The sequence below is a fragment of the Littorina saxatilis genome, linkage group LG5, assembly GCF_037325665.1.
Source record: "Littorina saxatilis isolate snail1 linkage group LG5, US_GU_Lsax_2.0, whole genome shotgun sequence".
Taxonomy (NCBI): Eukaryota; Metazoa; Mollusca; class Gastropoda; order Littorinimorpha; family Littorinidae; genus Littorina; species Littorina saxatilis.
Genome location: NC_090249.1, coordinates 12,387,158 through 12,412,157, shown reverse-complemented (window position 1 = coordinate 12,412,157; position 25,000 = coordinate 12,387,158). Strand labels below are relative to the sequence as shown.

The 25,000-nt window shown below is 43.7% G+C and overlaps 2 protein-coding genes across 2 annotated transcripts in view; one reads left to right on the top strand and one right to left on the bottom strand.

The window, feature by feature from the left end:
* The window catches only part of LOC138966323 (uncharacterized), a 57,531-nt gene extending 50,454 nt beyond the window's left edge, over positions 1-7,077 (top strand). Inside the window, exons 35-41 of the mRNA XM_070338509.1 lie at positions 519-790; positions 1,511-1,658; positions 2,144-2,467; positions 4,508-4,648; positions 5,271-5,441; positions 5,973-6,035; positions 6,679-7,077. Coding sequence (XP_070194610.1) covers positions 519-790; positions 1,511-1,658; positions 2,144-2,467; positions 4,508-4,648; positions 5,271-5,441; positions 5,973-6,035; positions 6,679-6,744 — 1,185 coding nt within the window. The 3' untranslated portion in view covers positions 6,745-7,077. The remainder of the gene's footprint in view (positions 1-518; positions 791-1,510; positions 1,659-2,143; positions 2,468-4,507; positions 4,649-5,270; positions 5,442-5,972; positions 6,036-6,678) is intronic.
* A 237-nt stretch (positions 7,078-7,314) lies between these two features.
* LOC138966330 (uncharacterized) overlaps positions 7,315-25,000 on the bottom strand; it is an 18,587-nt gene continuing 901 nt past the window's right edge. Inside the window, exons 2-9 of the mRNA XM_070338528.1 lie at positions 24,309-24,455; positions 23,588-23,734; positions 22,585-22,794; positions 21,673-21,915; positions 18,107-18,310; positions 15,831-15,968; positions 15,402-15,534; positions 7,315-8,684 (exon numbers count right to left, since the gene is read on the bottom strand). Coding sequence (XP_070194629.1) covers positions 8,249-8,684; positions 15,402-15,534; positions 15,831-15,968; positions 18,107-18,310; positions 21,673-21,915; positions 22,585-22,794; positions 23,588-23,734; positions 24,309-24,455 — 1,658 coding nt within the window. The 3' untranslated portion in view covers positions 7,315-8,248. The remainder of the gene's footprint in view (positions 8,685-15,401; positions 15,535-15,830; positions 15,969-18,106; positions 18,311-21,672; positions 21,916-22,584; positions 22,795-23,587; positions 23,735-24,308; positions 24,456-25,000) is intronic.

Sequence of the window (25,000 nt, the reverse complement as noted above, 5' to 3'; positions counted from 1 at the left end):
ATGTGTGATGTATTGTGTAAAAAAAATTCCATCTCACACAGCATAAATAAATCCCTGCGCCTTGAATATGTGCTCGATATAAATTGCATAAAATAAAAATTTAAAAAAATAAAAAAAATAAATCCCTGCGCTTAGAACTGTACCCACGGAATACGCGCGATATAAGCCTCATATTGATTGATTGATGGATAGATTGTAGAGTATAAATCTGAGGGTGTGCCTTAATGTGAACTATACGCCTAAAGCAATAACTGACAAGCTGAGGAGCAACAATTCAATACTTTGCCCTGCTTGAGAAATGATTCAAACGTCCATTTCTGTTTAATGTTGTTTGGGGTGCACGTGTTTGTTTCTTTGTTTGATTCTTTGTAATTACTATCTCCATTTCAAACCTACTCTGCTTGTCTGGCTGTCTTTTCGTCTGTTTTCTTCGTCAATGTCTTATTAATTACTCTGACACATTCGTCAGCAGAAAGCATCCTCGTGGTCTAATTCACACTGGTTTCTTTAATTACCAGAGCTACGCACGCGGCAAAACCATCAGCTACTCCGACAACATCCGCAAGACACTCGAGTCTGCCACCAGCGCTACCGGACAGGAACTGAGCGACAAATACGCCGTCATTACAGAAGAGCTGTACTCGGAGTTGTCTCCAGTGCTTGACCTCGCTCACAGCGAGCTGAGCAGACTGGGTCAGCAATTAGAGAAGTCGCGCAAACAGCTGAGCAGGATGTACCGCAACAACGACTTCTACTTGCAGACCATCGGGGATTCCGCTTCCGAACTGATGTGAGAACACCGTGAATTTGTTGTCCATTAGCCCCTGTGTGTGTGTGTGTGTGTGTGTGTGTGTGTGTGTGTGTGTGTGTGTGTGTGTGTGTGTGTGTGTGTGTGTGTGTGTCCAGGTCCATTGTATTGTCCAACATCCTAGAACTAGAGGCAGTGCGGGACAAATAAGGTACCGATATATAAATCTGTAGTTACTCCTACAATTTTAATATTGAAGAATTCACAAAGCACAGTCTTTTCAGCACATATTATCTTCAAGATAGAGCGATCCATGCATGGGTCAAACGCACATACTGGATTGGGTAACTTTATACCGATAGACTGCAAACCTTTGAAGGCACAGACTGAGCCAGAGCCAGTGTGCTAAGAAGACACACACGTTTGAGTAGAATGAGGGATTGCAAATGAATTGAGTCAAGGTTGATGTAGCTTCAGGGGAACCCCCTTTCAAGACGTCCTCCCTGTTAAGACCCTGTTTTCTTTGACTTTTTATTCATAACCTCTGAAAATGTTCCCCCCCCCCCCCATTTTTAGACTCTCTCCTTTAATGACTTGATTTTGTCAGATTTGATTAGGTCTTAAAAGGGGGGGTCCACTGTATTATTTAAAGCAATCCTGAATTTACAAGCACAGACGCACAAGAGACACATCTTTTCTGCTTGTTGCCATACCCGTAAACGATATAATTATTACCATAAGTCTGTACGTTCTTACTTACAGCGTCGCCATGAAAGACTACATCGACGCCTACAAAGAGGCCTACGACACCATCATCAGCGACATCAGAAGCAAACTCCAAGACATCAAAGATTACGACATCCGTCAGCAGTACGAGAAACTCGTTGAAGACATCGCCGAACAAATCGCTGTAAGTTATACACAGTCTTTGATTTGTCTCGACTTTCCTGGTCTGCAAAAATGCGGGTGTTACAAAACTAGTTCGGAGTATGTGTGACTTCGAAAAGTATAGTATACTTCTCTCCCGTCACGCGTTTAAAGTATAGAGTCCTGATATATTGTTTTTTTTACCTTGATTTGAAACATGAAGAATTAAAAAACAGAGAAAACTATGAAAGTAGAACACATACAAAACACGAATAAATAAAAGGGATAATTAATGTATTGAATATGTACCTCTCCTTGAATCATTGTTCTTTGTTATCAGGGTGATATATATGTATATCAGCCTGTCACTTCCAAGATGTGAGTAAGAAGATACATCGTAATCGCCTGCGGTGGGAACTGGGAGTAAGCATAGGTATATGATCTACTTCTAATTATAATGCACTTCCGACGTAATTTTATGGCGTTGTAATATTCCATTGGTGAAAATATGACTTTTTACTCCGACAGCTGGCCATCGCCCGTAGCGGTGAGTGGGTGGAGGAAGGCCTTGCCGAGCTGGACGAAGAGCTGATGGCCCTGAAGGGACAGGCCGCGGAGCAGTGGGAGGAGCTGAAGAATCACCCGCGCGTGCAGCAGATCAAGAAGCGCGTGCAGCTTCTGGGTCACGACTACAAGTGGCTGGCGGGATACGTGTCGGATCGCGTGCAGAAGTTCAACATCCCTGAGCAATACACCTCCGCCATCTACAGCGCACGTGACACCATCGCTAATGGACTGGTGACCGCCCACGTCAAGACGGCCCAGGAGGTCGCCAATGAAATTTACCAGCAGGTGAGGATAACAGTCGCTTGGTCGCTCAGTGCTTAGTATTGTGTATAGTGCCCAGATTGTTTCTGCTTAGCTCTCATTGACCGGGCAAAGGCCCTTGAACGTTGCGAATAAAACTTGCCACCAGATAAAGATACAAGTCGCTTGTTCGTTCAGCGTTTAGTGCCAGGAGACTGATTCTGCTTAGCTTTCATTGACCGGGTAAAAGGCTCATGGACGTTACCAATGACATTTACCAGCAGATGAAGATTGTTAATTCAATGTTTAGTATTTAGTATTTGCAGTGCCGAATTGTGAGTTAATGGTACGTTTGTAAAGGCTCATGGACGTCACCAATGACATTTACCAGCAGATAAAGATTGTTAGTTCAATGTTTAGTATACTGTTCAAAAAAAGAAACGCATAGCTTGTAATATTTGGTTAATTTAGTTATATGGCTACAAGGATATCCACCAAACTGCAGAAAATGTTTATCTGGTCGTCGACCTTTCGTCCATTGCCACAAGTGAGCTCTGCACGTGACGCATGCGTTATCAGTGGCTACAATGTCAAAATTGCTCATTTGGCATGACCACTCGTCATGCTTCAGTGTAATCTCGTGAAACTCGGGGAATATTGAGCTCTCACCATGTCTTCCAAAACCCATAAAAGCGGATTGTTCGCCACAAAGAAATCAGACGACAATTCAGCGACGAAAGATGGCCCGATTGAGCAGAGAAGACCGCCAAATTGCATTGGGTCGTTTACAAGCAGGCCAAAGTCAAAGTGCAATCGCCAGGCACTTCCACGTGTCCCAGAGCACCATCAGTAGACTGTGGGTCAGGTTTCAAGCCACTGGCTCCGTTGCTGACTTGCCACGAGCGGGAAGACCAAGGGCGACAACTGCTGCTCACGACCGCTTCATACGGCTCCGCCACCTCCGGAATCATTTCCTGTCGGCCTCATCTTCTGTCCAGGCTCTCCCCGGGCCACACCGATTATCGGACCAGACCGTGCGGAACCGCCTGCATGAAGCTGGTTTGAGAGCTCGCAGACCTCACAGAGGAGCTGTCCTCACCCGCCGCCATCGCCAGAACCGAGTGCAGTGGGGCAACCAGCACCTTCGCTGGACCGTCCGGGATCACTGGAGACACGTGTGGTTCAGCGACGAGTCCTACTTCCTGCTCCAGCGACATGATGGTCGGAGGAGGGTCTACCGGAGAGTAAACGAACGTTACGCGCCCAACTGTGTGGATGAGGCACCCGTTCATGGTGGTGGAGGCGTCATGGTGTGGGGGGCGATCAATACCGCTGGAAGGAGCACCCTGGTGCACGTCCAAGGGCGCATAACTGCCCAGCGATACGTGGAGGAAATTCTGCGCCCACACGCCCTTCCTCTTCTGGCTGACCAGGATGCCATATTCCAGCAGGACAACGCTCGCCCGCACACAGCACGACTCACCACCCAGTTCCTCACCGACCACCATGTCCAGGTGCTTCCCTGGCCATCCATGTCGCCAGACATGAACCCGATAGAACACCTCTGGGATGAATTGGACAGACGTGTGCGCAGGCGAGAAGAAGCGCCGGCAAATCACCGCGATCTATTGCAGGCACTTCAGGAGGAGTGGGACACCATCCCACAGCAAGATATCCGGCATCTGATCCAGTCCATGCCCAGAAGGTGCCGGGCAGTTGTTGCTGCTCAAGGCAGTCACACCCCCTACTGACTTGACAGCCTCGGCACCCTATCGTATTGATTGACTGATTGATTTGAAGATGCAAATGAACTGTGTGTGCATTCAACTGTGTCCATACCAAATTTCAAACAAATAATCTAAATATTGGATTTTCTGTTAATTTTTTCGAAAAATAAAACAAATTTGGCAAGTAGCAACTATGCGTTTCTTTTTTTGAACAGTATATTTAGTATTTGCAGTGCCGAATTGTGAGTTAATGGTACGTTTAATTTTCGACAAAACAACGTTAGCAGTTTGTCTGGTTTTGGATGTCATTGTGTTAACTTGTTGTCTTTACCATCCCTCTGTTCGTGCACCGTTACAGGGAGCATGGGCATACCAATACTGGCAGGTGGAGAAGAACGCCCAGAAGCACGCCGCTAGCATCCTCAAGATGGCCAAGGAACTCGCCGCACAGCAGCTGGAAAAACTCACCGAGAAGTTCAGCTTCCTCAAGAAGAGCAAGGTACGCTAGTTTTGCCTTGCTATGTTGTGTCAGTTTTCTTATTGAACGCTTGAAGTTTCAATGCGATCATTAAGGCTGTCCTTATTTAAGCCCGACGTTGACTTCGCGAAGTCTTTTTAACGAAAAGTCAGTGCCAAAGCTTCGTGCAGCAAGCTTCCTGAAGTAGACTTCTCGAAGTCGACTTCGCCAAATAAGCATCAGCCTTTAGACTATTTAGGTGCTGGATATAGTGAACTTGTGGCTGATCTTAACTTGGAAAGCGAGGCCGGGTTTCTTAGAAACTTTGAAAACTACTCATCACCATGGCAAAGCTATTTGATGTACGAGTATCAACAATACTGAAAATTACACATCGTTGGCCCTTTTGGATTTGTTGAATACTTCCTCTGTCACTGAGGGATTTATGATCTTTAACTTTTTCATGAAGATTAAAGAAACACGAAGACAACGTTTTTCATTCAGTGTATGCAAGGCGGTTCTTGCACAATGTCGTTGGATCAGGTCTTCCGAGCAAAGCCGACTTTGAGCCTACTTTCATTGGTAAAATCACTCTTTTAAACTCTTCACTCAGAATACCTGTAGTACATGACTAAACGTTACGCGATTTCCACCTGTCCCACAGGTAACGGTGTACGACCCCGAGCAAGGTGAGATCCAGGTAGAAGTGTTCCTCCCCGTGGCCCTCAAGTCCCTCCAGGAACTGCCCGACCTCTCCTTCTACGTCAAGCAGGCTGATGACGTCATGGACCGTTACGTGCCCGACAAGGACACCGTGCTGCACTACTACAACCAGGTAAATCACCGTCTGCGTTGACTATTTTTTGTCTCTGTATGACAGGAAACACACAAATTGTAGTTGAAATCAGGCTGGCTAGTTAGGGTTTTTGTGTTTGTTTTGCAAACTCTTTTATAAAAAGTCTGAAAAGGTTGTGGTTTTATATCTGCCAGACTGGGCCTGTGATTGCCTTTGCAGGTTTTTAATTAATTTTGGTTTCTGATATTGAAACTCGATGATGTCCATTAAAGTGTAACAATGAACATGTGGTTTGCATATCTCTTTTAAATTGGTGATATTAATATCCAGCTCAAGTGCTCAAGAACTACGGTCTATCTTTTCAGTTGCAGCTTGTAGCGACGTTCAATCGAAGTGTGAAATGAAAGCACTACCAGGAAATATTTACTTTTAGGGACTCTCAGTCTTCGCTGTTTAAAAAAATCTAGGTATGCCATGTGAAAAGCTTTCATAATTTCTTGGCCAGTTTTGCCTCAAGTATGACCTATTTTAATTAATGTGCTGACGCGAGTCGTGACTGTTTGATTGCAGTACGCACCCTGGCTGAACAACGCGTCAGCACCAGAGAACGGTGACATGATGGCTCAGTTTGAGGTACGTTCACTCTTATACGCTTGTCACGGTAATCAGGGCTGGATTTAGGGAGATGGGCGGGGTGGGGGAGAGGGGGGGGGGGGTGGCGGGGGTACTAGGTTCCGGACCCCTTCCCCCTCCCCCGGCAAATGTACCATTTTCTCATGGAGAGACCCAAAATACCCCTTATAATTATAAGTGTTACATTTCAACAGCGGCACCACACCCCCTGACAGACTAGCCCCTGTACCTTTGCCTCGTTTTTGGAGCCAACCCCCCCCCCCCCCCCCCCCTTCCAATGCACTAGGTCAAGCCTTGGAATCCTGGATTATTATTATTTTTTTTTTACATTTGTGTTTTTTGTTTGTTTAGTGTTGGTCTCTTCTTGTTTGTAGTTCGAGATTGCCCTTTTCCAAATAGTGGCTGTATTTTGTCTTACTGATAAAAGCAGTAGTAGTCTATACCGTCAATTTGGAAAAGAGGAATGTTTGCAATTTGCATAAGTCAAAAGCAAAAACACAGTTTTCATGGGTTCGCACGGAGACAAAGCATGCTGGCTCTTTTCCAATCCAGTAGAACTCATTTATGTTATTAGTTTAATTGTATAAATGTATGGATGTAATTGCTTTGATTTTATGGACTTTTTTCTCTCTCCAAATTTCAGACTTACCAGCCTAGCCAAAGAGCCCCACGTTATCTTAGTCGCCGCAACCGAGTGCAAAGGATCTAACTCCTGCTGTCTTCACCTCTGAAACCTGTGAAGCTTTTACCCTTACGACCTCTGCCACGTCTACTATTTATTGACCCATAACCTTACGACCTTCGCTATGTCTACGATTTATTCCCCTTGAACTTTTAACTGATAACCTTACGACCTTTGCTTTGTCAACGATTTATCTCCCCTGCAAGGCAAAAAACAGCTGATGGACTTCTGTGAACAACAAATGAAATATTATGTTTTTACTTATTTTTTTAACCTTATTTTATGTAATGCTTCTGTTCATATTTTTTTTGAAACTTTTATTATGATTTGAGAAAATGATAAACAACTTATGTAGCAGCAGTCTAGACTTTTACTTTACTCTTTTGAGTGTGTGTGTGTGTGTGTGTGTGTGTGTGTGTGTGTGTGTGTGTGTGTGTGTGTGTGTGTGTGTGTGCACCCTAAGTTCAAAGTAAATGAAGCTGCACTAAAAATGTCAAGTAACATTTTATACTACACTCCCGCTTTATACGCCAAAAATCAAAATAAAATGACGAAATTAAATAGAATGATTTAACAAAATCCTTCCAAAATCAATAAGACAATACTGCAATTTTATGCAATTATATGGTACAGGCCTTTTGCAACAAAGATGCAAGCTTTCTCTTGTCTATTACACGTACACACACACACACGCGAGCGCTCGCGCACACATGCACTTTCTATCACCCCCTCTCTTTCTCACCTGTTCACACAGTATTTGGAAAACAGCATGCTTATTGTTTTTACTAAAGAAAACGACAAATTGCTAGCTGAAGGTCATGGGGAACAACGTTTCATTCTGAAATAAATATTTAAACAAAGCGACTGTACAGTAAATGAGTATAATTATGCAACACACACACACACACACACACACATACACACACACACACACACTCTCTCTCTCTCTCTCTCTCTCTCTGTCTGTCTCACTGAGAGAGAGAGACAGACCAACAGAGAGAGAGACAGAATTGAAATAAAGTTCAATTCAATTCAATTCTCTCTCTCTCTGTGTCTGTCTGTCTCTCTCTCTCAGACATACCAAATATATATATGTAAACCAAACACAAACGCCTGCATTATCATAATCTGAATCTGGTTCGCAATGGCAACAGTCTAGTACTAAAAAGGTTTGAGATATGATGTGATTCAATATACACACCGATGGCGCGTACGATGATATTGAGATCGTCTGCGCAAACTTCGGCAATGTTTCATTTGACCAAAACAGCCGAGCTCTTGTAGTCCTCCATATCTTAAACGCAGAAATGTATATGATCTGATAATCCACCGGAAATCGATTTTTCTTCTTCTTCTTCTTCAGCGTTCGACGGTTGTAAGGAAATCGATTCAAATATCAACCGAACAAACGAACACCTCTGCCTGTCCTTGTTCAAGATCAGTATGTCATTCTAACAGGGGTTCGCTGACTGCCACGTTGATCTAATGACTGTGTCTTTCACACAAACAGTTTTGTTTATAATTTACAAATTTACAAGGTGTTGTTATACACCGCTGGTGTAAAGACAGTATAGGGAGATTCATATTCCCGGTCGCCCAAGACCTCGTACATTTCTCCACTTCCGTCTCCTCCTGCGCATGCGCCTCCGGAACTGTTGGCATCGTCATACACATCGGAAGCAGCCACACGCAGGGGGAGTGGCATAGGCCCTCGTTTTCTGCTTCGCATTCCTCCCTTTTTTCTTGCATCAGTACTTTTCTTCGTCGAGTTTGCACCACACAGAGTCAGCGAGTTGAACTTTTGTCGGAAGCTTGGGCGAGCGTTGTTACTGTTGCTCTTTGCTGTGCTGACGTCACGTGAAATGAAGTCACCTTGTGAATTACGGGTCGTCTCCACTACCTCATAAGTATCGTCGTCTTGTGGGGGTGGCTCTCTGGTGGTTGTACTTTCTTCGGTCTTGTCATTTCTGTGTTCAGATGAAAACAGTTTAATTATTATACTGCCATAAGTACTTGGGCGAAAATATTTGCAACAAGACGATTCCCATAGTTAGACTGGTAACAGTACCAAATAGTGTTAATTAATTACTTTTAAATTATTAGCAGTATGCAGGGATAGGCCATGATATGTTGAACATTCTTGCCGAGTTCTAGAAAAATCTAGTGGGGGAAAGTCTATTTTTAGACCAAATGAAACCATTTGAGGATTATTGCAACTGAGAATATGGCAGTACTATAGCTTGCAGCACAGCGAACATTGTTTCATGCAGTATGGGTTGATTAACTTGTGTCATGTTTTCAACTAAAAAAATAGCATATGTGGCAATTTCAAAATCTGTTCCAAATAAGAATTTAACCATTTAAGAATCTCAACAACAAAAAAAGGACCCCGAAGATCATTTGTAAGAAATGACAACTGATATCTGCAAACCATGTCATATACATGGACATGATCTAGCAGCATATTAAAACTTATATTACTCATAAAGTTCAATCCATTTGAGGATTGAACCATTCAGGAGTTTTACCAAAATCTGTCCCAAATAAGAATATAACCATTTGAGAATCTTAACAAACAAAAAAGGACTCCGAAGATGTGTAAGAAATGACAACTGATATTTGCAAATCATGTAATATACATGGACATGATCTAGCAGCATATTAAAACTTACTCGTGGTTGTGGGATGGGCCCAACTGAACGTCTTCTGTGGCTACTGGGCATGCCAGCCAGTGCTCATGTCAACACATCCATGCAGCTTGTTACTGGTGTGGAATTTGCAACAAGCGAACAGCACAAAGACTGTAGCCAGGCCAGACAAGTCAGAGATCACGCTGATACCCTCAAGCTCATCGGCTACTTTTTAAGCCGGAATCCATTCGACCTTGGTGACAACAAGCTGAGGGATTTGTCCAGTGGCCGGGAATTTGATGAGGTTGTAAACGTGGAAAGTGCACAACAGATTGGACAGGATATTGTTACCCAGATAACCGGCAGGACCATGGATGACGTGCACATGAAAAAGTCAGACCAGGCTGTCACAATGGCAACCAAGACGACGACTGTCTTTACCAACAATGAACCATTTGCAGTAGACCCAAACCTCCTTTTCCAGCGTTTAACAAAGATTGCACAAGTGACTCCTGAACGTCTGCCTGAGTGCTTTGAGTTTGAACTCAGCCCCATCCCTACAGCTCTATTTGATAAAGCAGGACTATCTCGGGAAGCAAGAAAACATGAACTGGTAAAATACATTTGGGCGGCCACAAAGCAAGACGCAAAAGAGCTCCCAAAGGATGTGACCTATGTGCTGGATGGAGGGGCACTTCTGTCCAGTCAGACCTGGAGCAAAACCGCGACCTTCGTCCAACTCATTGCATGCTACGTGGACTTCGTCATACGACACTATGGACTGGCAACCGTAGTTTTTGATGGATACGGCAGTGGCCCTTCAACGAAAGACGCAGCCCATCTACGAAGAAAGAATGGTCTAAAAACAACAAATGACGTCCAGTTTGAAGATGACATGTTTGTTGCTGATACAAGGGAAGCATTTCTCAAAAATGAAGTCAACAAGCAACGGTTCATCAACAGACTTTCCAAAGCTCTGGAAGACAGCGGGATAGAAGTTATCCAAGAAGATGGTGATGCCGACTGCTGCATTGTGCGCACTGTCCTGCAAAAAGCAACTGCTTTTCCCACTACTTTGGTAGCCAACGACACAGACCTTCTCATCCTCCTGTTATACCACACTCAAGAATTCCATAGGAAGGTGTACATGGCAGCGGGAGAAAGGAACTGGGACATCAAAGTAGCACAGACCGCATTGAATGCAGAGTGCACAGACCTGAGCAAAACGCTACTGTTCTGCCATGGCTTTGGAGGCTGTGACACAACAAGTGGACTGCATTCCATTGGGAAAGGAACGATCCTGAAGAAATCGGCAAGGTCTTCTTTCCTAAGGGAACAGTCACAGGTTTTTGAAACACCTCGGACATCCTGTGAAAGAATCATCAAAGCTGGGGAGAAAGCCATGGCATTTCTCTACAGCAACGGCGAAGAGGAAAGAAGTCTCAATTCCTTGGGGTACGTAAAGTACCAGCAAAAACTGGTGACATCAACATCTTCAATTGAGCCTCAACAGCTTCCACCAACATCAGCAGCAGCTCAGTTCCATTCAATGAGATCCTACTACCAAATACAGGAGTGGATTTCACTGAAAGGAGAGAGTGGGGATGGAATATTACAGGGGACAAAATGTTCCCAATCTACACAAACAGAACCCCTGCTCCGGAGGACCTCCTTCACCTCATCCGCTGCACATGTAAGACCGACTGTTTGACCCGGAGGTGCTCGTGTCGGTTGTACGGATTGCCATGCACAGCAGCCTGTGCTCACTGCAAGGGGGAAAGTTGTTTTAACAGTGCGGGTCACGAAGAGGAAGTAGACGATCTTGTGTGTGAAATTTGAATCTGGATTGTAGGTTTTAGTAGTGTGTGACTAGAATTGTAACCGGTTTGAAACAATATATCGACACACGTGATCATAATATAAAAAGACATCTGACATCTGGGAAGATATAGGTTCCAGAAAAAAATTACATTGACAGTTGTGCAAATCTGAGAGAAAGAGCAGGAGAAAAGGTCCTGTCAACAACCAACTGGTAAGTCCTGTTTTCCTAAAATATTGAACAAAATTGTATAATTCCTGAATGATTCAATCCTCAAATGGATTGAATTTTATGAGTATTATAAGTTTTAATATGCTGCTAGATCATGTCCATGTATATTACATGATTTGCATATATCAGTTGTCATTTCTTACAAATCTTCGGAGTCCTTTTTTGTTTGTTAAGATTCTCAAATGGTTATATTCTTATTTGGGACAGATTTTGGTAAAACTCCTGAATGGTTCAATCCTCAAATGGATTGAACTTTATGAGTAATATAAGTTTTAATATGCTGCTAGATCATGTCCATGTATGACATGGTTTGCAGATATCAGTTGTCATTTCTTACAAATGATCTTCGGAGGCCTTTTTTTGTTGTTAAGATTCTTAAATGGTTAAATTCTTATTTGGAACAGATTTTGAAATTGCCACATATGCTATTTTTTTAGTTGAAAACATGACACAAGTTAATCAACCCATACTGCATGAAACAATGTTCACTGTGCTGCAAGCTATAGTACTGCCATATTCTCAGTTGCAATAATCCTCAAATGGTTTCATTTGGTCTAAAAATAGACTTTCCCCCACTAGATTTTTCTAGAACTCTTTCATGTGATTATTTGGTGCCTATAGACTGTAACAAAACTTAAATGGGTTTAAAAGGAATTTTATTACGGTTTCAGTATGATTTTGAGTTTGGCTGCCGCTCTATAGTCACAATAGTGTGGCATACTACAGTGTTGAATGGATTGATTTATAGTCCAAGCAAATAAGAGAACAACGTTGAAGTGACAATGACTAGGTTTAAAATGTCCCTTATCAGAAAGTTCAACCTCAGTCCTTTGATGTTTATTAAACACATTTTCATATAAAGTTGGCGCTTCATATGGAAAAGTGGCTTTGAAATTGACCCTAATCCTTCTTTGGGCTCTGTAAATGTCGTTTGGGGCTATGGTTGTAAAACGGTATCTACTGGTCACCCCAATGTATAAACTGAAAACTCTTTCTGCACCAGAACACGCAGAAAGGATTGTATCTGCCTGATGTCTGATGCTTTTCAAAATCCCCAACCACTAACACCTTCAAAACGGACATTAACTGACACTGTTGTTTTTCCCTATATAATCCTTACTATTTTTCCGAGACGTCGTCCTGTTGTGTATTTAGCTTGCCACAACCTCATACATTGTCCTAAAAGTTAAAGTTGAAGAAAATACTAAAGATAAATGAACAAGCTGACGCAGTGTCATTCGCACCGTGAATCCCCCCATGGGAACATACTAAAGTCTGGTTCCAAATAGGCTCAATTTCCTTCTATTTCTTTGTATTTCTGCCTCGTAGGGGTAGGGGTGTTCAAACCAAAGGCACCTTTAAACCAAAATTCAAATCACACATCTTACAATACTAAGACACTCAGCAGTGAAAGGGTGTCTGCTGGTAAAAAATTCCAAACAATCCTAAAAGTACTTCACTACTAAACGTGCTTTTAAAAAGAGCCGTTATTTTTCCCTCTATAATCAGTATTGTGTTTTCTGCGAACATGTAGTCTATTTAGATGGTTGTCATGTGCACATGAGTTGCTAAAGCGTTTTCAGTTGGGCATATGTCAAAAAGCAAAGAATTAGCCCTTTGAAAACCATCAGAACTGTCACACAAAAATAACATTTACCTATCTCACCAACTGACCAAACATAGGGCTTTTCCTTATGTATTATGTATTGTCGTGTTTTTTGTAGCATACTTGTGAAAACAGCCACCACTGTTGTAAATGGTACTTTAAAGAGCATTATTTCATTTTTACAGTTGAAGGACAACCTGGACTGCCGTATATTACAGCTGTTTTACAATCAGCCAAAATTAAAATAGACTACATGTTCGCAGAAAACACAATACTGATTATAGAGGGAAAAATAACGGCTCTTTTTAAAAGCACGTTTAGTAGTGAAGTACTTTTAGGATTGTTTGGAATTTTTTACCAGCAGACACCCTTTCACTGCTGAGTGTCTTAGTATTGTAAGATGTGTGATTTGAATTTTGGTTTAAAGGTGCCTTTGGTTTGAACACCCCTACCCCTACGAGGCAGAAATACAAAGAAATAGAAGGAAATTGAGCCTATTTGGAACCAGACTTTAGTATGTTCCCATGGGGGGATTCACGGTGCGAATGACACTGCGTCAGCTTGTTCATTTATCTTTAGTATTTTCTTCAACTTTAACTTTTAGGACAATGTATGAGGTTGTGGCAAGCTAAATACACAACAGGACGACGTCTCGGAAAAATAGTAAGGATTATATAGGGAAAAACAACAGTGTCAGTTAATGTCCGTTTTGAAGGTGTTAGTGGTTGGGGATTTTGAAAAGCATCAGACATCAGGCAGATACAATCCTTTCTGCGTGTTCTGGTGCAGAAAGAGTTTTCAGTTTATACATTGGGGTGACCAGTAGATACCGTTTTACAACCATAGCCCCAAACGACATTTACAGAGCCCAAAGAAGGATTAGGGTCAATTTCAAAGCCACTTTTCCATATGAAGCGCCAACTTTATATGAAAATGTGTTTAATAAACATCAAAGGACTGAGGTTGAACTTTCTGATAAGGGACATTTTAAACCTAGTCATTGTCACTTCAACGTTCCCTTCACTAAAGTGGCTAAGATGCCTGGACTATTAGGCTTGTTTCTCCAGTGCAAGCTCAGAACTATACCGAGCAACAAAAGAAACGCGAAAACATTCTGCATTGTTTGATTGTAAAAATCACGAACAATTATAGAGTTAGGATTATCAATCCACAACAGTTTGATGAAGGCATGTTTGACCTTGCTGTTGTGTGATTATTTTCATGCTGCGACAGTTTCAACACACGGGACAAGCAGGTTTCACGTGAAACACATAATGCGCGCTCGTAGCACGTGCAAGTGGAGCAGGAGAAATCTGATGTGTGAGATGTGTTCACTAATGCATTAGCAACCAAAAGAGACCATGGCACGCTTGCTGCCAGTCTCACTTTTGAAACAGCCAGGATGCCAAGATTGACACCACCAAAACGCCAGGTCGACTTAAAGCTGGGGATGATCTAGAAGCGCTGACATGTGCTTTAAACGTGCACATTGCTGACATTGGAAGCACTAGAGTTATGCAACGCGGTGGAATATTCGCATTACCTCCATACGATAAGATCACCAGTTCCTACCACAACGTCTTCGAGATCGATTCCAAAAAGCCACTGACACTACCAGGAACATCATTGGGAACCACCAGTGTCCGATCAGTGGCCAGACAGCGCGATGAAGACTGACTGAGCGAGACCTCCAAAACTTCTGGTCAGCTAGAGGACACGTCCTTCCTCGAAGACATGAAGTGGCGCGCCAGCAGTTGGCCCAGAATCACCTAACTGGAACTTGTGGCAATAAACGAAACATTGTGTTCCCTGGTATAATGGCCTTTGCTGCATCAATCATGTTAATGAGCTCGCCAGAGTGTGGAGAAGAAGAAGTGAGCGTAATGTTGATGACTGCATCATTGAAGACAATGCCCAGGGTGGACCAAACGAGATGGTATGGGGTATAATTTGCCTCAACCAAACTTTTGGACCTGTGCTTTTCCACAATCTTGATCCTGGTCGGGAAAATGGTATCAACTAATGCATCCACTTTACGAGGCGCCGATGTTAGACAGTCATCAACGCCAGCGGGGGTCATACGCACAATGACCTTCGGCGGATTTTGCGTTGCACAGGACAACAAAGAACGATCCCATATCGAAGTAGAGTGTTATAAGAACATCTCCCCTTTATTTCGATTCGTTTTAATGTCAGGTATTTAAGCTATGCAATTTTCAAATGTAAAGTAAACTTATTTCTAAAGAGAATTCGAGTTTCTTTTGTTGCTCGGTATATTTGAATGGTAGTGATGTACCCTTTGGTAATTTCTTTCATCTCGGTAACAATAACGAAGACTTTCTGCATCTCGACATCCATCAACGCACGCACGCACGCAAAGTCATTCTGTTTTACTTGCCGCTTGTTATTTCTCCGTCTGAGCCAGAGAGCGATGAAGAGGCCGAGGAGAAGGAAGGCCACGACAAGAATGACACCGACAACAATGCCGGTCAGAAGGGAATCACTTTCACTCTCCTTGTCATCTTCACGGTCTGGCACGGGACAAAAAACAACAACAAATTAACAAAATGGTGTCGCAGCAGTGCTAAACGTTTTTTCTCTCTCTTTATTTCCTCTGATTTACTATTTTGCACGCACGCACACACACACACACACGCACGCACGCACGCACACACAAACACACACACACATACACACACACACACACACACACACACACACACAACGCCGCACAGTCACATACATAATATACATCCTGCAACATAGAAAGACACACACACACACACACAGACACATACACACACACGGGAATAAAATAAATGCACACCTTTGACAGGAATCGGTGTCCCGCCATCACCAGCCTTTCCAGACAGACAGGAACCGGAGAAGGAATCACACACTTCCTCTTGGTCTGCGCAGTCGCACGTGTTGTTGCATGACGTTCCATACGTCATATCTGGACACTCTGCACGCAGTATTTCGATTTTCTGTTTCTTTAAATACATGCTACAATAAAAAATAAAGATCATGAATACAATAATACTTGTTTCGCGCTTTTGTTTTTGGCCGCTAATAAAATCTGAGAAATAGAGAGCTTAACTGATGTATTGCCGGTTCGAGCTTACCTTTCAAGAAATTGGTCTAAACAGTATTTGATTCAACAATTAATTGATTCAATACACAATGCGAATATTTAGATATATTTGAATTTAAGCAAATAGAAACAAACTGACCAACGGACTGACCCCCAATCCCCACCCCCATTGTAGCATAGCCAGGGACATGGGGGGACACATTCACACATCGACGCACATTTACCTCCATTCCCTTGCGACTCCCATAACTACGCCCCTCCCCCCCCCCCCCCCCCCCACTACGCCCCCCCCCTAAACACACACGGACACACATCCACCCATCTGTAAATCCATATCCACTGCCCCTCCCTCTTCCCCAAGACACACAAATAGGCAAATTTAACCCTCCGCATACACACACAGAGTCTCTCTCTCTTTCTCTCCTTTCATAGCCATAGTAGATCAGTCTCTCTTAAGGCGAGGGCCAGATGCAAATAAAAGCATACATATATGCTTATTCTTTTACCCTCGTTTATAAAGAATTGTCATTGTCATTCTCTGTCTTTCTGTCTCTCTCTCTCTTCCTAAGTTTTGAAAACTTTCTGAGTTCGGAGTTTCTCTCTCCCTCTGTTTCTCTCTATCTCTGTTTCTCTCTGTCTCTGTCTCTGTCTCTGTCTCTGTCTCTCTCTCAAAATGTTTTTCCACGCACACTGTCTCTCTCACATTTGCTATGCATCTACTGTCTGGTGCAATGCCAGTGATGTTCATATAAAGAAAATAAACACACTTCACAAGAGAGGTGTAAAGTTATTAAACCGAGATCCCAATATGACTACTCAAGAAAACAGAATACAGAATACAGAATACAGAATACAGTATTTATTGAGCCAAGTGACATTAAAAAACATTTAAAGCACAAGGAATTTCGCGTAGTGTTGGTAAAATCACGCACACACACACACCCACACACACACTGACAGACACACACACACACACACGCCCACACATACACTGACATACACACCAACTCACACACGCCCACACTACAGCAGTCACGATCACACCATCACACGCAGGGCAGACATGAGGTAAAACAAATGACAATCATCTATTAAAAGAAAATGTACAAAGAGTGGTCTAAGATGCTGGTGGAAGGGTCTACACAGAATACAATTTTATAATCTAATGCATAGTTAGAACTAGCCCATCCCCTCCACCCACCCACTCATGAATAACTAAAATAATGCAGCTAAAGAAAATGTTGAACATTTGGAAATCAGGAATCACACATCAAAGTCCCACTCAACCCCCCCCCCCCCCTCCCCACCACAACCACCACCACTACCTAACACTCAACTGAACATTCTTCCGCTACAACAGCAGTTCTTTTTAAATGCTAGTGTTTTCGTGTTCAAAATGTACAACCATGAAACACCTTCATACATCCAAGACCTGTTTGAGCGTCCTCCTGGTGGAGCGAGGCTTTTGAATTATACGCTACCGCTCCCACGCATTGATTTGTATAAATCTAGTTTATCCTACTGGGGATCGCTTGTGTGGAATTTACTTCCAATGTACTGTAAAACATGTCAAACCCTTTCGTCTTTTAAAAAAAATGTTCGAAAATATCTTTGTCAAAAATAATTCTCTCCCTACACTTTAAAATCATAACTGTTACTGCATCACATCTTAATCATCATTTTATTAATCCATGAACCACGTTATTATAGCTAGTGTTTTTGTTAGTTTTAACCTGATTACAAATTCTTAGTTAATTAGTTATTCGTTTGGCTGTTTAAAACATGTTATATAAATATATAATTGTAATGTATAATGTCATGTATGTCTAAAAGGGACAGGTTGGAAGATTAGGCATCGCCTAAAACCTTTATCCCTTTGTATTAAAGTTTTGAATCTGAATCTGAATCTCTCTCTCTCTCTCTCTCTCTCTCTCTCTCTCTCTCTCTCTCTCTCTCTCTCTCTCTCTCTCTCTCTCTCTCTCTCTCTCTCTCTCTCTCTCAGTGCTCACCTCCAAAGAGCTGCACCTCACAAAGTGTGAGAATCCTGCCCCTCCCGTAGAGGTCTACCCGTAGCACGGCCAGAGACATGGGGGTGACGGGGAGGATGTCGAGGATGGAGGGGGGTCTTTTGTCAGGGGACCGGTACACTGTCAGAAGACTGGCAGGATCCACTGAACTAGCCTTCAGGTGAAACCAGCGCAGCCTCTCCTCGTCTGGAAGGGGAGGAAAGGGCATAGGTAAAAACATAAACAAGGGTTTGAGTTAGTCACAAAGTTCATTGAGATACTAGCTCTCAGGTGAAACCAGCGCAGCCTCTCCTCGTCCGGAAGGGCATACGTAGACACATGAACAAGGGTTTGAGTTAGTCACAAAGCTCTTTGAGTTACCAGCTCTCAGGTGAAACCAGCGCAGCCTCTCCTCGTCCGGAAGGGCATACGTAGACACATGAACAAGGGTTTGAGTTAGTCACAAAGCTCTTTGAGTTACCAGCTCTCAGGTGAAACCAGCGCAGTCTCTCCTCGTCCGGAAGGGCACAGGTAGACACATGAACAAGGGTTTGAGTTCGTCACAAAGCTCTTTGAGTTACCAGCTCTCAGGTGAAACCAGCGCAGCCTCTCCTCGTCCGGAAGGGCATAGGTAGACACATGAACAAGGGTTTGAGTTCGTCACAAAGCTCTTTGAGTTACCAGCTCTCAGGTGAAACCAGCGCAGCCTCTCCTCGTCCGGAAGGGCATAGGTAAAAACATAAACAAGGGTTTGAGTTAGTCACAAAATTCATTGAGATACTAGCTCTCAGGTGAAACCAGCGCAGCCTCTCCTCGTCTGGAAGGGGAGGAAAGGGCATAGGTAAAAACATAAACAAGGGTTTGAGTTGGTCACAAAGCTCTTTGACTTATATTACCAGCTCTTGTCACAGTCATGTCAGAGACCGTCGAGTACACAGACTGTGTACCCTACGGTCTCTGGTGATGTTAAGAATGGCAGGTTACCGGAATGTTATATTATCGACCAAAAAAACAAAAAAAACTACACGAACAGCACAACGACTCAGTGGTCTTGCAGACGAGTTTCATACGATTTTAAGATTCATTATCTGTATCGTGGGTGTTTGTCTGTCTGTCTCTGTATCGTGGGTGTTTGTCTGTCTGTCTCTGTATCGTGGGTGTTTGTCTTTCTGTCTCTGTATCGTGGGTGTTTGTCTGCCTGTCTCTGTATCGTGGGTGTTTGTCTGTCTGTCTCTGTATCGTGGGTGTTTGTCTGTCTGTCTCTGTATCGTGGGTGTTTGTGTCTGTCTCTGTATCGTGGGTGTTTGTCTGTCTCTGTATCGTGGGTGTTTGTCTGTCTGTCTCTGTATCGTGGGTGTTTGTCTGTCTGTCTCTGTATCGTGGGTGTTTGTCTGTCTGTCTCTGTATCGTGGGTGTCTGTCTGTCTGTCTCTGTATCGTGGGTGTTTGTCTGTCTGTCTGTCTCTGTATCGTGGGTGTTTGTCTTTCTGTCTCTGTATCGTGGGTGTTTGTGTCTGTCTCTGTATCGTGGGTGTTTGTCTGTCTGTCTCTGTATCGTGGGTGTTTGTCTGTCTCTGTATCGTGGGTGTTTGTGTCTGTCTCTGTATCGTGGGTGTTTGTCTGTCTGTCTCTGTATCGTGGGTGTTTGTCTGTCTGTCTCTGTATCGTGGGTTTTTGTCTTTCTTTCTTTCTCTGTATCGTGGGTGTTTGTCTGTCTGTCTCTGTATCGTGGGTGTTTGTCTGTCTGTCTCTGTATCGTGGGTGTTTGTCTGTCTGTCTCTGTATCGTGGGTGTTTGTCTGTCTGTCTGTCTCTGTATCGTGGGTGTTTGTCTTTCTGTCTCTGTATCGTGGGTGTTTGTGTCTGTCTCTGTATCGTGAGTGTTTGTCTGTCTGTCTCTGTATCGTGGGTGTTTGTCTGTCTGTCTCTGTATCGTGGGTGTTTGTGTCTGTCTCTGTATCGTGGGTGTTTGTCTGTCTGTCTCTGTATCGTGGGTTTTTGTCTTTCTTTCTTTCTCTGTATCGTGGGTGTTTGTCTGTCTGTCTCTGTATCGTGGGTGTTTGTCTGTCTGTCTCTGTATCGTGGGTTTTTGTCTTTCTTTCTTTCTCTGTATCGTGGGTGTTTGTCTGCCTGTCTCTGTATCGTGGGTGTTTGTCTGTCTGTCTCTGTATCGTGGGTGTTTGTCTGTCTGTCTCTGTATCGTGGGTGTTTGTCTGTCTGTCTCTGTATCGTGGGTGTTTGTCTGTCTGTCTCTGTATCGTGGGTGTTTGTCTGTCTGTCTCTGTATCGTGGGTGTTTGTCTGTCTGTCTCTGTATCGTGGGTGATTGTCTGTCTGTCTCTGTATCGTGGGTGTTTGTCTGTCTGTCTCTGTATCGTGGGTTTTTGTCTTTCTTTCTTTCTCTGTATCGTGGGTGTTTGTCTGTCTGTCTCTGTATCGTGGGTGTTTGTCTGTCTGTCTCTGTATCGTGGGTTTTTGTCTTTCTTTCTTTCTCTGTATCGTGGGTGTTTGTCTGTCTGTCTCTGTATCGTGGGTGTCTGTCTGTCTGTCTCTGTATCGTGGGTGTCTGTCTGTCTGTCTCTGTATCGTGGGTGTTTGTCTGTCTGTCTCTGTATAGTGGGTGTTTGTCTGTCTGTCTCTGTATCGTGGGTGTTTGTCTGTCTGTCTCTGTATCGTGGGTGTTTGTCTGTCTGTCTCTGTATCGTGGGTGTTTGTCTTTCTGTCTCTGTATCGTGGGTGTTTGTCTGCCTGTCTCTGTATCGTGGGTCGTTGTCTTTCTGTCTCTGTATCGTGGGTGGTTGTCTTTCTGTCTCTGTATCGTGGGTGTTTGTCTGTCTGTCTCTGTATCGTGGGTGTTTGTCTCTGTATCGTTGGTGTTTGTCTTTATGTCTCTGTATCGTGGGTGTTTGTCTGTCTGTCTCTGTATCGTGGGTGTTTGTCTGTCTGTCTCTGTATCGTGGGTGTTTGTCTGTCTGTCTCTGTATCGTGGGTGTTTGTCTGTCTGTCTCTGTATCGTGGGTCTACTTGGAGGACCACTGGGTCGACGTGCTGTTGGTCTAGCGTTTTGTTTTGTCGATAAATGAACGTTCCGGTAACCTGCCATGGTTTTTCATTCTGAATTTCGGAACGTTAGCATTCTATCTGTGTTTGATTTTTTTTCACGATCATGTTAGGTTCTTAAACTTTAAATACGTTTGCTTTCACAGTCATTTTTTTCCTGTGACTTTCCGTTTCTTTTCCTTCTGTCAGTTATTTTTTCTCCTTAGTTTTGCTTTTGTTGTTGTTGCAAATAATCTTATTTTTACTGTTGCGGTAATATTTAGTAGAAAAGTCTCTCGGATGTTGAGTGACCTTTTCATTCTTTTATCTTAATAATGAACCATCCGTGCGTTTGTTTCTTATAACTTTGTGTCGTGCCTTTGCTAGCACTTTAAACGCTCTCTGCCCGTGCTTTAATTTTTCTTATCAAGGTGAGTCAATACCAAATAATTATAATCAACCAGGAGGCCACTCAATGTAACAGGACGTATTTCTCCAGTTTCAAAACAGTGGAGATTACAATATCAACTCACATCCCAGCCTGCTATAGATGACGATTCTGCTGATGACGTGTCTTGAGGTCAAGTTGACCCACCACCATGACACGCTCTCTTTGAAGATTTCCTTTAATTTGATTGGTCCTGACGCCTCCTTCGTGTGTGAGCACGAGTTGTCGGCAAAGCGCTGTGACGTCACACCATCAACGGCCAACGATGACGTAAATTTGTCCAGCGTCGAGGACTGTGCTGTTGGGCGGTATAGCGCTACGTTTCGTCCTGAAGAGAGAGAAGAAACAGACATGTCAACCCCTTCCCCTTGTTTCGAATCCCTTCCTTTTTAACCTCGTTGAAGTCAGATAGAAAATTACAGATTAAGTCGCAGAAGCTGAAAATCACAACAGCAACGGCTTTTGGTATAGTATTATTATGTCACTTCGAAAAAATGATAACTGCCTCTTCTTTCGAGGTTTGTGTCAGACTTGACATATGCAGTCATCCCCTTTGTAATTCATTTTTCTCGACAAGAACACAGAAGACGTTGGCGAAAAAGATGCGCGCATTTTGACCATATTCGCCAAAGAAAGCGGCCTGGTCAATAGCTAGTCGTATTGCGTTCAAAGGTGAGACATAGGCCTACAGTAGTATTCAAATTCAGTGTCCCAAATTCCAGGACTATGGCAAATTACACGTACTAGAACTTGACAGACGGAGAGAACCATGCCAGTTTGTTTTGACTAATGCAAACCGTGGTGCAAATAGCGATAATGTTGACTTTAAACTAGGATTCATTACGCTTAACCTCGTTTCATATTCAAGGGACGTACCTAAAAGTAAATGGTTGACGGACAGAGTTCATGTTGACTCTGAAGGTAAATTTTACCAGGCATGCAATCTTTCAAATATTGTACAGGGGAACATTTTATTTTTTGACCCCTATGTACTTGCCTCCAAACACGTAGACCTCACAGAAAATGAGGTTGCTCCCCCGGATCCACAGGTAACGTCCCTGAACGGCGTACTCCAGAAAGATGTCCACCTCGCCATTTCCGGACCACGTGATTCGCGCGTTGGATGACGCCATCCATTCCGGTTTGGCGTTGGAGGAGTTGGTGACTTGAATGATGACTTGCGCCCCTTTGTTGTCCTTCCAAATCTCTGTGGTGTGAACCGCAAAGCATTGAAAAGGACAGTCGTGTGGTACATAGTTCATAAAGGGATTTTGAGAATCTTTGTTTTAGTCACAGAATCTTTTTTTTTTTTTTTGCTTCTGATTTACCGCAACACGGTGGCCTAGTGGTAAGGCGTCCGCCCAGTGAGCGGGAGGTCGTGGATTCGAACCCCGGCCGGGTCATACCTAAGACTTTAAAATTGGCAATCTAGTGGCTGCTCCGCCTGGCGTCTGGCATTATGGGGTTAGTGCTAGGACTGGTTGGTCCGGTGTCAGAATAATGTGACTGGGTGAGACATGAAGCCTGTGCTGCGACTTCTGTCTTGTGTGTGGCGCACGTTAAATGTCAAAGCAGCACCGCCCTGATATGGCCCTTCGTGGTCGGCTGGGCGTTAAACAAACAAACAAAAGCTTCTGATTTTACATGCGGTGTTTTCATTGTAATGTAATTTGTCGCACTGGTCTCCACATACAGTCTTGCAAGGACACACCAACCAACAAGTCAGAAAGAGGCAGTGTGTGCGTGTGCGTGTGTGCGCGCGTGTGTTTGTGTGTGTGTGTGTGTTATGTGCGTGTGTGTGTGTGTGAGTGTGTGGGTGTGTGTGTGTGGTGTGTGTGTGAGTGTGTGTGTGGGTGTGTGTGTGTGAGTGTGTGTGTGTGTGTGTGTGTGTGTGTGTGTGTGTGTCTGTGTGTCTGTCTGTCCGTGTGCGTGTGTCTGTTTGTTTGTGTGGAAGTGTGTTTCCACATGTCTGTCTGTGCGCGTAGGATTGCGACTTCTACCTGTGACAATGATTCTGAAGCGACGCAGCCATAACTTTTCCCGAAGGTCAATCCAGTGCTGGGATTGTAGGCCTTCTGTCTGACATGAGGTGGCGTTCGAGTCCACCAGGTTCTTGCTGGACGTGTTCGCATTGGATGCCAGGTTGACTGGCCATGGGTAAAGAGGAATGATTAACCAGTGTCACTGTGTAGACGCAGATACATAGACTATGAATAGCGGAAGAATAGAGAGACCGAGCCATATAAACTCCCCACCCCCCTCCCAATCCCTCCCCCCCCCCCAAAAAAAACACCCACCCACCAACAACACAGAAACCAACCCAACTTGTATGCACTCTGTCCTGAAGATGCGTTATTGTTTACAAAGACACAAACACACCGACATGCACACAGACGTGACACTGAGACAGAAACAGACAGAGAGACATAGACAAAAAATAGACATACGCGCAGTTGCACAGGCACACACACAAACACACCCTCCCCCCGCCTTCCCACACACACACACTGAATTTCCACCCTTGACACGACGTCTTGAGAAACCCCTCTTTTGGCACAGTTCTCACACCTACGCAAACTGATGGACACAACCCATCTCCGCTTTGTGACATCCTACTCTAAGGCGTGGCTGTTCATTACTTCCACAAAGCCATTGCACTTATATTGCAGTGCTCTGCTTTGCAAATTCATTGCATAACATCCGGATACTATCACCACGTACCATTCTGGCAGCCGTCTCCAACATAACCCCTTGCGCACTCGCCGGACGCGCAGCTTCCGGTATCCAGACTGCAGGAGTTGGTTCCCTTGCAGTGACATTGGTACATGCAACGGGGGCCGAACCTTCCTGGCGGGCACTTTGTTCTCACTGTCACACGAATGAAGAAAAATGTCAAATATTGAATAGGATACGCAGTGTATGAAACTTTGAAAAGTAAATGAAGCAAAGTGTGAAAGTCTGGCGAAACATGAAAGAGGTCATTGGAAGATTGTCCGTTTTGCGGAAATTGTTTTTATTCTTAATTTTTTAATTGTTCATCATTAATAGGTTTCTCGTTGCGCATTCCCACGTTTTTCAGTCATAAACAGTGCATTAAACCCGAGCGTATCTTAAACATATGGACATAAGAAATGGAACAGTACATTACACGGCATTTAAACCAAATTATTTGACACACAGGCGAAGAGAGCGAGAGAGAACTCAAAAACTTTAGGACCCAAGCTTTAGGTCCATATTGTACTCTGTGTTGGAGGCAGAGAGAGAGAGAGAGAGAGAGAGAGAGAGAGAGAGAGAGAGAGAGAGAGAGAGAGAGAGAGAGAGAGAGAGAGAGAGAGAGAGAGAGAGAGAGAGAGAGAGAGAGAGAGAGAGAGAGAGTAAGAGAGAGACAGAGAGAGAGTAAGAGAGAGAGACAG